The sequence below is a fragment of the Arctopsyche grandis genome, chromosome 6 (genome assembly GCF_051622035.1).
Source record: "Arctopsyche grandis isolate Sample6627 chromosome 6, ASM5162203v2, whole genome shotgun sequence".
In the NCBI taxonomy this organism is placed as follows: domain Eukaryota; kingdom Metazoa; phylum Arthropoda; class Insecta; order Trichoptera; family Hydropsychidae; genus Arctopsyche; species Arctopsyche grandis.
This window is the reverse complement of record NC_135360.1, coordinates 14,135,075-14,147,471: the sequence shown is the minus strand read 5'-3', so window position 1 is coordinate 14,147,471 and position 12,397 is coordinate 14,135,075. Positions and strand designations below refer to the sequence as shown.

Here is a 12,397-nt window from a genome sequence, read left to right as displayed (position 1 = left end):
ATAATGCAGAAAATCTTTCACTTATTGTTTTCTTCTGAAGGACTCCAAGATGTCCAAGAAATGCGTAACATCCGCCTCCAGGTTCCATCACTACATATATTGAGTTGCTTTTATTTGAGTATTTTGTACATAATACTGAGTATATCTAAGTGATTGATGTTTATGTATGTATATATTTTATATATATATTTTTACCAGTGGCGTGCGGTGAAAATCTCCCTCTTGTCACACAGCTTTACTTGCGTGTGCGCGAGCAGGATATAAGGGATACAAGGGTATGACGTCACCTAGTTTAGTTTGTACATACATACAAGAAAAAATCTTTAAATATGGTTGCTGGGAACTTTTACATGAGTCATTCATAGTTTGCGCAGTCTTCGCTTTAAACTTCTTACATTAGTGCATTTTATAATCAAAGGTCACCGATGGTTCCAGCCTCCTACCTTCCTCAGATGCAACGCTTCACTCACCTCGTCAGCAATTTCCTCGCTTTTCTTTCATTTTCAAAGTTGGACACAGTCGTTGGTTTGGCCACCATCTGCTGGCACGACTTCACACCATTTAATCTCGCTTAATTGCAGTCGAGGTCACAACCCAGTGTCTTGGTGGCAGCGCGTCGTGATCTATGACCGCTCGAGTTTGTTTATTCTTCTCACTATCGGGCATTCCTATGTATTTGACGACGATTCGATAACTCAACAGTTTCTCAAAGCAGTTGCAAGAGATCGTTCATTGTATCGAGACTTCTCCCGCTCGCCGGCTACTTTTATGTATGTGCGTTTCTTTCGCTTTTACCTCTGAAAAGTTTTGTTATTAACGGTACTTCCGCTTGAATTGCATCGCCTTCCCACGTGCATTTTGCTCTGTGACGTGTTGTTTAATTAATTTTTGACGCCCGTCCGCTACATTGTACCGATCTGATCGATTTCCTCTACTATTTAAAGTCCAAAACTACTATCTCTACTCTGTCACAAGTTCACTTATCAAAATACTACATACATAGTTGATTACATCGAACTTACTTGTATGTGCATATGTTACAGTTGAAGTGTATCTTCCAGTTGTAATATATTTTAACTAGTTGGATTATATTCCATCTAACCTGGTACCAACTACCGTTATAGTTGAAGTGTATTTTCAGTTGTAATATTATATATTTTGACTAGTTGGAATATATTCCGCCTAACTCAGTAAGTTGATTCATATGGCGAATTACATTCCAACTGGTCAAAATATATTACAACTGAAAATAAAGTTAAACTATAAGCGGGTTAGATGGAGAGGTTAAGTTTTCGCGAAAACGTCACTCGACTAGTAAATTGAGTTGGAAAGTCACATTTTTGTTTTGAACACATTCTTAGAGCTCTCGTAATACGGTACTCATTGCCTTTATTCGTAATATCTAGCAAATATTAACACATTATCGCATTCGTAAAAACATCAGAACTGTCAAAACTCAACTGTTATATTACAACTGGCGCACATTGTTGAAAGTGTATTTGCACTTGTGACGATATAATTTACTAGTTGAATTGTATTCGAATATGAATGACCTAAAACGCCAGTTGAAATATATTACAACTAAAAATACACTTCGACTACATAGTAAGTGCCAATAAATTCTTAGAACTAAATCGATCGTTGATTGTTACACAAGGAAAAAAGTATTTTGAAATGCTTTCCTCAATCAATATGTTGGAAATGCTTTCCTCAATAAATATTCCTAATATGTTGGAACTTTCTTCGATATTTAGCTGGTTATATCCACCTTTACGAGTTTCCTTGCATGCGGGCAAATTAATCCAGGCTTGCATGTCATTGTGTTCGAATTACACAATAATGTAGTGTAAATTAACTGGCGTCGAAATTTCGCTTTACCAATTTTCCTTTGTGCTCGAAATTCGCGCCCCGGTGTATGTAATCGCATCTGCCTGATCTCTGGTTCAGTTGTGTGAAGGGTTTTTGATGATGCAGGTTCGTCATATCTCGCCGACACTGTTTGCTCAGCCGCTAGGGAGCCTTCCATTATAATATGTATCTACATATATATGTACATATGTGTGTCTCTTTGTCTGTCATCAGCCGGCTATCAGACTTCGTCGTAATATAATGTCCATTAATTTTGTCTTTGTGCTTAGTATATTATGGTTTAAAGCAACTCTTCAACTAGACATTTTCTAGTGTTGTCTCCATTGTACACACATTACATATGTACTTGTTAATTCAATATTTTCTATTCCACAAATCAGTTCGGCGCACTTGTCAATAATTGTTATGATATCGTTTTGTTTATACATCAATATGGTATGTTTGTTTAATAAATAGTTTAATTTGATTAGTCTTTTAAAACAGTATGGATACGTACAGATAATGTGTAATTCAAACTGCCTTCAAAAACAAGAAATTTACTTGAAGATGATTATCAGTTTATATATGAATTTAATTCTGCAAAAAGGATCAAACCCATTAAAGTAATATTATAGAAGCAAATGATCAACTTATTTATTTATTTATTTATTTTATTTATTTATTTATTTGGAAAATTTACAGTTTATTAAGTTACATAGATTGATAGTAAAAAAAATATAATTATGTTAAGTAAACCATTAATAATTTTCACATATAGGTAAAAAAAAGAAAAGCTCAAACATTTAAAATAAGAAAAGAGTAGGAAAATAAAGCACATGGAAATAAGGAACATGGAAAGTACACAGAATAAAATATAGCAATGTAATAAAAATAAGATAAATTGTAAAACGTAAATAGAAATTGGCAATTGATGAGTACGTAGTGATAGACGTGTAGATATCCAGAAGCATAAATATCAGCAGTTATGCGTATATGAATATAAATATACACATACATACTTGCATCCATAGAAGCGATACGGAATTACCGAGCAAACCATCACTCGTGATACCAATTGAGTTAAAATAAAATTAATAAAGCGAATTATATAGTTTTTTGGCAAGTATTTGTTCATAATATAATAATAAACAATGATTTAGATGACAATTGACAATAGAATTGAAAATAAAGTGCGTTTAGAAATATAAGAAAGAACCAATAATTAATAATGAAAACAAAAACCATAATATATGGGCAGAATTGATAGAGTGCGTAAAGATAGACGTATAAGCCTACATGCGTAGGTAAGCATAGACATATGTATACAAATGAACATGCATCAATAATTATAAACAAAGATATAGAACTATTGTTCAAATAATAATCATTGATGGCAGTAAATGAATCTGAACATATATTAACAAAGTGAAATATGGAATTAACCAGTTTATATTCTTTAACAATAATATTAATATTAAGACAATAATCAATAATAGAAGTGAAACTATAGTTATAAATAGAGCAAAAAGTATGGAAGAAATTACAGTAAAAAATGTAATTGCATGTACAAGTATATGTAATTATAAATGAAGATATAGAATCAATTATCAAACAACAATTATTGATGATAGCAATTGAATTGAAATAAGTATTAGTAAAATAAAATATGGAATTAGTTAGTGTATATTCTTTGATAATAATATTTATATTCAAATAATTATTATTAATAAAAGTGAAAATATAGTAAAAAATATGGTGGAAAATACAGTAAAAAATAAAGTAAGAAATGTAGATATAAAATATAGAGAAGAGAATAACAGGATCGGTAAATATAATTATCACATAAAAGAGAAGGTAAGAAAAATATAAATAAAAAATTATAATTGATTGCTTATTCATTGAAAAAATATTTATATAATCTTTTTTAGGTCGTCCAAAGTCTTTATGTGTAGAATCTTTGAAGTGGAGTTTTTTCTTAAAAGTATGTTTGAATTTCTTACCCAGACGTATTGAAACCCCTTATCTTTAGCATAGGATTTTGTTTTGGTCAAAAGTTGTTTATTGGCAATGGTTAATTGATCATTTATGTAGATTTTGGTATTATCAACACCAACACCTATATCATTAACTGTGAGATTCTTGTGTTTACGGGTAGTCGCAACAAAGTCTTCTTTAATATATCTATTGATGAAGCTCACTACAAGTAGTTTATCCGAAGTGCGGGTGGGAACTCTTGTGATATAATTAATTTCTGATTTTGGAATATTACAATTTACAGTTTTGGAGATCGAGTCAAAAATATTAAAGACGTTTTCATTATTTTTACAAGGGATTCCTTTTATTTCAACATTGTTGAGCCTTAATCTCTGTTCATTGCTTGCGATTTTATTTTGTAATACATCAACAATATTCTGAAGTGACTCAATGTCTTTCACTTTATCCTCTACTGCACTTATCCTACTTTCGGCCTCAATAATCTTTGAACTGTTAAATTCACATGTTGCTTTGAGGTCGCTAATATCAGTTTTTATCGTTTTTATGTCCTCTGCAAGCGACGGCAGGCATGATATGTTACGTTTGATATCAAGGATCTCCTTAAGTAGTGTACCCAATGACGGCGAAGGTGACTCGGTCAAAGACTGAGGACTTTGTGGATTACGGCATCGTGGACACTTCCATGTAGCCCTTTTAGTAGCTCCCAATCTATTGTAGCCGCCTTCAGTAATTTTGGCACAATTAAAATCGTAATGCCTCTTACAATTAGCACATTGAACAGCATTAGAAAATTGCGTTTCACAAGATGCACAACACTGCATGATTGCCAAATTGAATTGAACTAAAGGTTGACAATCTATGAAATTCACTGTGCGAACGAGAATGTATGGACTACCCACTTGAAACTTGAATTTATATTTTTTGTAATTATTATGAGTATATTGAGTATATTTTATAAGTACGAATTAAAAATAGCACAATAGGAACAAACTTTGTTGACAGATTATTTTTTTTTTTTTTTTTTTTTTTTAAGACCGTTTAGGTACTTTAATTAAATATTATTTATGGAAGAGCTAATAACGGTGCGAATGCGTCATCGATCGACAACGAACGACGGCGAACTGAACTGAACTTCTATAATACTTGGTTTTATTTTTTTCATATCATATACTTCATGTGCCATGACAGGAATTACCCCCAAGGCGACACATATGGTTAAGTTAACAATAATTAAACTAGAAAAATCGGAAAATTCTAACAGGAGACGGTCGATCTGTGTTTTTGGCTGGGATTTGAACCTACGATTTATTTACTGGATGCAATGACTCTACCAGTGCACTACACTGTAGATATTTTCTACATGGATTGGACCATTTTTTGCAGAACGCCATATTTATTTACAGAAATACATACATACATATATATGTGAATATAAAATGTCTCAGGAGTCGTTGGTTTATCTTTGATGTACGCATTTTTTTCCCATACAATTGTAGCTCATTGAAGTTTTCAAGTGTGCATATATTTTTCTTTGACTAAGCCCATCACCACTTGTATTTTCGTCGAATAGTTTTACGACCATTCTTATTGCATCCATAAAAATAAGATTATTTTGATTCCGACGTTATAGCATTGCCTGAGCCCTTCTTGTTTTTTTAGTACAAATTGACTATTGCAACAGCTGCTTTAGTTAACTAGCCACTTGTGTTTATATTGAAATGTGTATTTTTGTTGTAATTCAATATAACATATGTATGTATACTCTATAAAAGAACGCATCCAAATATGTATATAAATCAATTGATATAAATTTGTGGAAAGCGAATTATTAATAGTTTTTAAAATGTATTAAATACATACATAGTAAAATGTGTTATTACTACACATTTCATGATGAATTTGTCTTAAACTCATATAATACATTGAAAAATTTGACTTTGTATGAAAATAAAGACTGAATTACTAACGATTGTGTATTTTCTTTCTTCAGGAGTAATGGCCAATTCCGGAACACGCTCAACAAAGCTCGCACCCTGTGTGATAAATGGCGTGGGAGTGGCGGTGGCGGCGGTGGCTCGACTGCGGCTGCTGATTGCACATCCTTGCCGGGGGACATCTCCCCGGGGGGACGTCTCAGCCGCTGGTTCAGCGTGCGTCGAGGATCCGGACATCAGTACGATGTAGCCACGGAGCCGTCACCAGCCAAAATGCCCCAACTCCCCGAAGTACGTCCCATTCACATTGACAAATTAACCTTCTAGTCACCATTTTTAATCATCTAGGCACGTCTGTAATGTATTGTGCACGTTTCAGGTGGACGAGGACACCGTGTGCGGTTCTACAATGAACGCCATGGGATCACTCGGAGCTCTGCCGAGGTGGGACCGTCGACAAGCACCTCCAGCTCTACCACCACCACCTCCAGGACTGTCTCCTCAACAGCTCAAGCGTCGACACATCGTAGCTGCGATCATTCACAGTGAAAATTCTTATGTAGCCACTCTCCAACGACTTGTCAATGTAAGTGTGTTATTAACGTTTAATGTTATCATATCGTTGCTATGTAATATATCATTAACATATATTTGCTTGTGATGTCTAGGAATACAAGAAACCGCTAGAAGAGAATCCTGCTATATTGAGTTCAGCCAAAATCAACACATTATTCCACCGTCTACCAGATATTCTTCAATGCCACACGTTGTTCCGTATCGCATTGGCAGATTGTGTTCGTAATTGGGACCGTGAAGAGAAGCTAGGTTTGTTATTTGCATTCATATTAGTATACATTTTCATAATAAGTCTAGTATATAGGGGCATTACATTTAAATATGACAAAATAATCTTCCCACAAACACGAAACGTGTTTTTCCTGTGTCCGACTTGAATAGATTAGAATAGTATGAGTAAATGAGATGTGGTTTATTCATATACCAATCGGAATCTGAGCCACTATAGATAAAGATTAGAAGTGTATTCTGTCACACATTGATAATTATAAACATAGTAATTAATCTAAATGACAATGAGTAAGCGATATACAATGTAAAATCATGGTTCCGATGATTTGCAAGCTTATTGTATGGTGTATTTACATACTGGGAATGAAAAACTTCATGTGGTTTATTTGTTTTTTATTTTATTTTTATTTTATTTAAATAGGCACACATACAGAATAAAATATAAAAAGAAAGTTGTATAATGAGACAAAAAATAATAATAAACATAAATAAAAATATAATATTCCATTTACAGTGAGCACCACATGGTGATATAAAAAAGTAAAATTACAAAAACATCAAGATTTAAAAAAAAAGAAAAGAAACAGATAAAGAAAAAGATACAGATAAAGTAAAAAAGAAAAAGAAAGACTATAAGGGTGAAGAAGCAAATCAACCACATATTATTTTCTTCGCCTTTGTCCTAAAAATACTAAAAGAGTCTCTAAAGAGGTCAGGACAATCATCTAAGCTATCGTAAATACGGCATATACGAACGATTGCACTATTGAAAGAGGTGTTGCTTTGACAAATAGGTGGATAAAAAAGATTTGTGCATCTGGTGAATCGGGCATTAACGTTAAAATTAATCTCGCTTAAAACAGACGTGTCAAGAATACCATTAGCAATCTTATATAAAATTAACAAATCAGAAACCCTTCTACGCTGAGACAAACTTGCAATATGGAAAAAAGAAAGTCTGTCATTATAAGATGGTAACAGTTTTTTAAGACCAGTCTTATAGGATAAATGGCGCAAAAAACGCTTCTGGATTGTTTCTAAGTGCTCAATGTGAGTTTGGTAATAGGGAGACCATATGATTGAGGCATACTCCATATTACTACGAACTAAACTGTTATAGAGTAGAATCAGAGTATGGGGATTCTTAAAGGGCTTCGCAACTCGGCAAATAAATCCCAATAGTTTATAAGATTTAGTAACAATATGATTATGTAATCAGTTTGCTATATAAATCGTTGAAATTGTTACAGGTGATGTCTTTGTGGCTTCCTTTTCGAAAGCTCTAGTCTTAGACATCTACTCTGGCTTCATTAACAACTTTTCTGTGGCGATGGATCTTGCTAAAATGGAAGCAAAACGAAAATCAGCCCTCGCTGACTTCTTGAAAGTCAAACAGATAGGTGCACATGATCGTCTCTCCTTTTTCGGCCTCATGGTGAAACCAGTTCAAAGATTTCCACAGTTCATTTTATTTTTACAAGTAATGATTTTTCTATTTTTCATATTTAAATATTATAATAGCATACTTTAAATGGATCAAAACTAATGCACATGTTTTTTATAGGATTTATTAAAACATACACCGCAAGGTCATCATGATCGAATGTCGCTACAGTTAGCTCTGACACAATTGGAATCTCTCGCTGAAATGTTAAATGAGCGCAAAAGAGAAGCCGAACAAAGTCAAGCTTTCAAAGAAATGCTACGAAACATCAGCAGTAAATTCACAGCTCGGCCGTTGACAGATGGCAATCGGCATTTGTTACGTGAAGACAATGTTACACAACTTGTATGTTGAATGTTATTTTATATTTTCATTTTCATATTGCAAATCTATAGATATGATTTCTAATGCTGTTTTTAAATTGTAGGAGTTCAATCAAGCTGGTATGATAACTAAAACAAAATCTAGGCGTTTACTTCTTCTCAACGATTTAGTCGTATGTGTATCCGTTGCTCCACGTCAATCTGAAGAGTTTGGAGCGAATGAAAGACTGAGTCTCAAGTGGATGCATCCTGTCGCCGATCTTGAAATTGTAGACAGTAGCGCATCTCCGACTCTCAGCAGAATTCTCACCGCAGGTTAGACTCATTGCAGATAATGACTCATCGACATATTAATGCTGTCAGAGAATTGCAATTTTTTTATTGGTTTCAGGACTTCATAGAGGAGGTAGTCTCAAATCGACCAGCTCTGGAGAAGGTACCGGACCCGGTACCGTAGGAGCTGGTGCTGACTCTTTATGCAGTGAAATGTCTGCTCTCATGCATGATTACGAAGTCGTATCCCGCATTGCCGATTTAGCTGGAACACTTCGTGGTCAATACAATGAGTTAAGTCAAGATACCACCAAACGTCTCTTACAACAAATTCAACACAGTATTCAGGTATGTTCCATTTTTAATTTGACTAGTTTAATATAATGTTTTGTGAACTTTTTTTTATTAAAAATATTGTTGCAATTTAGAGGAAAGATGAAGAAATGGCATGGGTGGACTCGTGTTGTCTTCAAATAGTCGCCAAAAACAAATCGAGCAAAGAAGAAACGTACACCTTCCAAACTGAAAATCCATACGTCAAAAAAGATTGGATCACCGAATTACGGCTAGCTCAGCTTGCTCTAGATTCCAACAATTCACCTGGATGGGAAGTACTAGAGCAAGAACAGAGATCGTCTACCAAAATGCCCTTGTTTGTTAAAGCTCAACCAGTCTACAAGTCACAGCATCAAACCGAAGTATGTTTTCCTTTAACGTTTTGTTATATTTTTCCATATCAAATTTTAACGTTGATTTTATTTCATTTTTTGATTTAGGTCCGCTGTGGATGTTATTATAATGTGAGCTCAAACAATGTCGTGGGAGTAGCTGGGGCTCGCTCTGGATCCAGGCGACGCAAAGGTCCTCGTGGATATTTATGGGTTTGCACGACGGATGGTGCTAGTAGTCACATTGCTATTTTGGGTCAACACGCTCAACATGCTGGACAACTCCGAGATGTCGGAGCATTCGATCTTGTCGAAACTCAAGTATGTTATGTATTTAATCATACTAAATATTCTTAAATTTGACATAAGCTACATATACATATAATTTTAATAAATTATTATAACTGTTTTAGGTTATTGCAATGGAATTTGTTAAAGGCATTTCCGAGGATAATCTCATCACAAGCGATTCAGTTTGGCTTGGTACCGACAGCCGAAAAATATTCTTATATGCCGCTAACGAACCAGAAAAACAAGATCAAATATCCCAAACTATTGTCCCAGCCATTATAACGCAAATAAAGTATCATTGTGATTGTGTATTCGTCGCCCTTGGAAATGGAAGTGTACTCATTTTCCATAGAGATATGACGGGTGCGTGGTCTTTGAAAGATCCAATCACCATCAATTTGGGAATCGATCCTGTATCTTGTCTGCTTCCTATCAATTTGAGCGTATATGCAGCGTGCGGTAAGAAAGTTTGGGTGATCAGCGGACTTACGGGTGAAATACAGAAGAGTTTCAGCGTCCAGCATGAACACATTGGCAACGTCAATCTGATGGCACACTCGGGTGTAGGACTTTGGATTTCGCTTAAAAACTCGAGCACTATTTGTCTTTATCACACTGAGACGTTTAAACACCTTCAAGATATCAATTTAGCATCCAATGTTCTGAGAGTTATGGGTAATGCAAACTGTGGAAGTCACGATTGCTTCACCAAAGGAGGAAAGAATACTGTCACCGTTTCAGCATTACTCGCGTGCCGAGGATTGCTTTGGGTCGGAACGAGTGCTGGCATTAGTCTGACTATTCCTCTGCCTCGATTGGAAGGTGTACCTATAATAAGTGGACGAGTTAACATTTCTTATCATTCGCATTTTGGTCCAATAACCTTCTTATTGGCACTCCATCCCAGAACATATAATGTTAATCCATATTACAACAGTCAACCAATTAGAGAACTACCAGCTCCACCGCCAAAAGAAAATGAAGTAAACAACAAAGAAGTTGAAAGTACAAAAGACGGTGAAAAGGCAATTGAACCTATCGAGAAGAAAGAAAATGAAAAACAAAAACTAGAAAAACAGCTCTCTGATAATACAATGCAAACAATATCAGCAAAACTTAAGCATCAACTAACAAGCAGTCCCGTTGTAATCCGACGTAGAAGATCAAAAGATAATGAAATGTCAAGACTATCCAAAACGTTACCTAGGGGACTTGGAGCGGGAGCTGGTGCTGCCCTCTTCTGTTCTACGACATCCTCACAAGGATCTGGAGACGCCTGTGATGTATACGGTTTGTACGGTGAGCTAATGTACGTCAAAGACTGCGAAGGTGAATCAGGCACATTGGGTGAGCCAGCATATGAAACTCTCCGACGAAGTGATCCTGAGTTGGCGGCCATTCCCGCCAAAGTCAGCACACTCGACAGGAAGCTGCGTATGAAAGTATCTCGTCCTCGCTCCCTAGATCTCTCGAATTGGTCTGTAGACTCTCGCTCGTCTAGCTTGTACACCTCGTCTGGCAGCGAAGAGAGCATGGCTCTGCGCGGAGGTCTCGGTCGAAGCATCTCTCGCAACAATAGCAACGCCAGCAGGACGATTCAGCTGAGCAATGGATCATCAGATGTTGTAAACATCACTGTAAATATAAACAACATCACTTCTACGTTGAATTCCGGTTTAACCAACGGCAATGCATTGCATCTTGCACTTAACAACAGATCTGTATCGCGCAGCAATTCGGTGGTTCAAGACGCAATAGACGCTAAGAATAAGAACAAGAAGAACATGAACAACAAAGCTAACTCTTCCAATGATCCTAGCAGAAAAACTGTGATAACGTTGATGGGCGGACGTGGATATGTCAATTGGCGACAGTCGTGTTGTATTGCGGATCGCCAAAGAGCGTCTCTACCTCCGCCTCCGATACGAGAACCGAACAAAACAGATGCCCACATTGTAGTTTGGGAGACCAAACTGTGATGAGGTTGAATGTAAAAATTTGTAATTTTTATTTTTTAAAACATACATTTTGTAAATTTGTATATTTATAAATGACCTGCATGAATCATACATAAAAAAAATCATGTATCATAAATATATTTTTCGAATTACGTGTATAGGTTTGAATGCGATTATATTATATTATTTTATGTATTTAGAGATGCTTTTTTTTATATTTTGAAAATGTATGTATATAAATTATTTGATGGCCTATAATATAAAGTATTAAGCTTAACGTATTCGATGACACTTTTATGTCGTACGCTGCGGACGAATGTGAATGCAAAGTTGTATGTAGTACCCCCCTGGAGGAGGTTTCACCGAGTGTGCAGTGTTTGCAGTGTAAACACTCTTTAGAGTAGTCTCGTCACAAGTATTGGCATTCTGCTCTGACCTCGTGTATCTTACACTATTTATTATTATTCCTATTTGTGCTTAAAATCATAGCATGTTCAAAAGTGATCATAGATATATACATATATATATATATATTTATTTACATACATATTTTTTATATTAAAAAATCATATTAATCCCGCATCTGATTTTTCCCTGTCTATATAGCTTACTGAAAATTGTATATGTGTATAGTTATAAATGATAGCATTTTCAATATCCAAATATTAGGCGGTCCAATTAAAAAAAATATATGTTTAAGTATGTATTTTTTGTTTTATGTTTCTAGACTACTTGTGAATACATATATGTTGTTTGTAATATAGTATATCTATTTATTATGATTGTTTATTATGATAATGTGTAGTATGATTTTGTGACCATATCGATGATTGATTTTACACGGAAACGGATGTCT

General features: G+C 35.0%; 2 protein-coding genes across 17 annotated transcripts in view; both read left to right on the top strand.

Annotated features, from left to right (window-relative positions):
* Positions 1 to 11,686, top strand: part of LOC143912755 (rho guanine nucleotide exchange factor 10) — a 502,593-nt gene extending 490,907 nt beyond the window's left edge. For 13 of the 14 annotated variants that reach the window (XM_077432123.1, XM_077432110.1, XM_077432115.1 and 10 more), the window contains 10 exons: positions 5,834 to 6,068; positions 6,157 to 6,363; positions 6,446 to 6,602; positions 7,835 to 8,064; positions 8,149 to 8,373; positions 8,456 to 8,666; positions 8,743 to 8,972; positions 9,053 to 9,322; positions 9,401 to 9,613; positions 9,706 to 11,686. In XM_077432123.1, coding sequence (XP_077288249.1) covers positions 6,051 to 6,068; positions 6,157 to 6,363; positions 6,446 to 6,602; positions 7,835 to 8,064; positions 8,149 to 8,373; positions 8,456 to 8,666; positions 8,743 to 8,972; positions 9,053 to 9,322; positions 9,401 to 9,613; positions 9,706 to 11,562 — 3,618 coding nt within the window. In that variant the 5' untranslated portion in view covers positions 5,834 to 6,050 and the 3' untranslated portion in view covers positions 11,563 to 11,686. Of the gene's footprint in view, positions 1 to 706; positions 771 to 5,833; positions 6,069 to 6,156; positions 6,364 to 6,445; positions 6,603 to 7,834; positions 8,065 to 8,148; positions 8,374 to 8,455; positions 8,667 to 8,742; positions 8,973 to 9,052; positions 9,323 to 9,400; positions 9,614 to 9,705 lie in introns of those variants that run through there. The other variant, XM_077432121.1, reaches the window with a different exon arrangement.
* The window catches only part of LOC143912753 (uncharacterized), a 602,600-nt gene that overhangs the window by 490,907 nt on the left and 99,296 nt on the right, over positions 1 to 12,397 (top strand). The window lies entirely within an intron of this gene.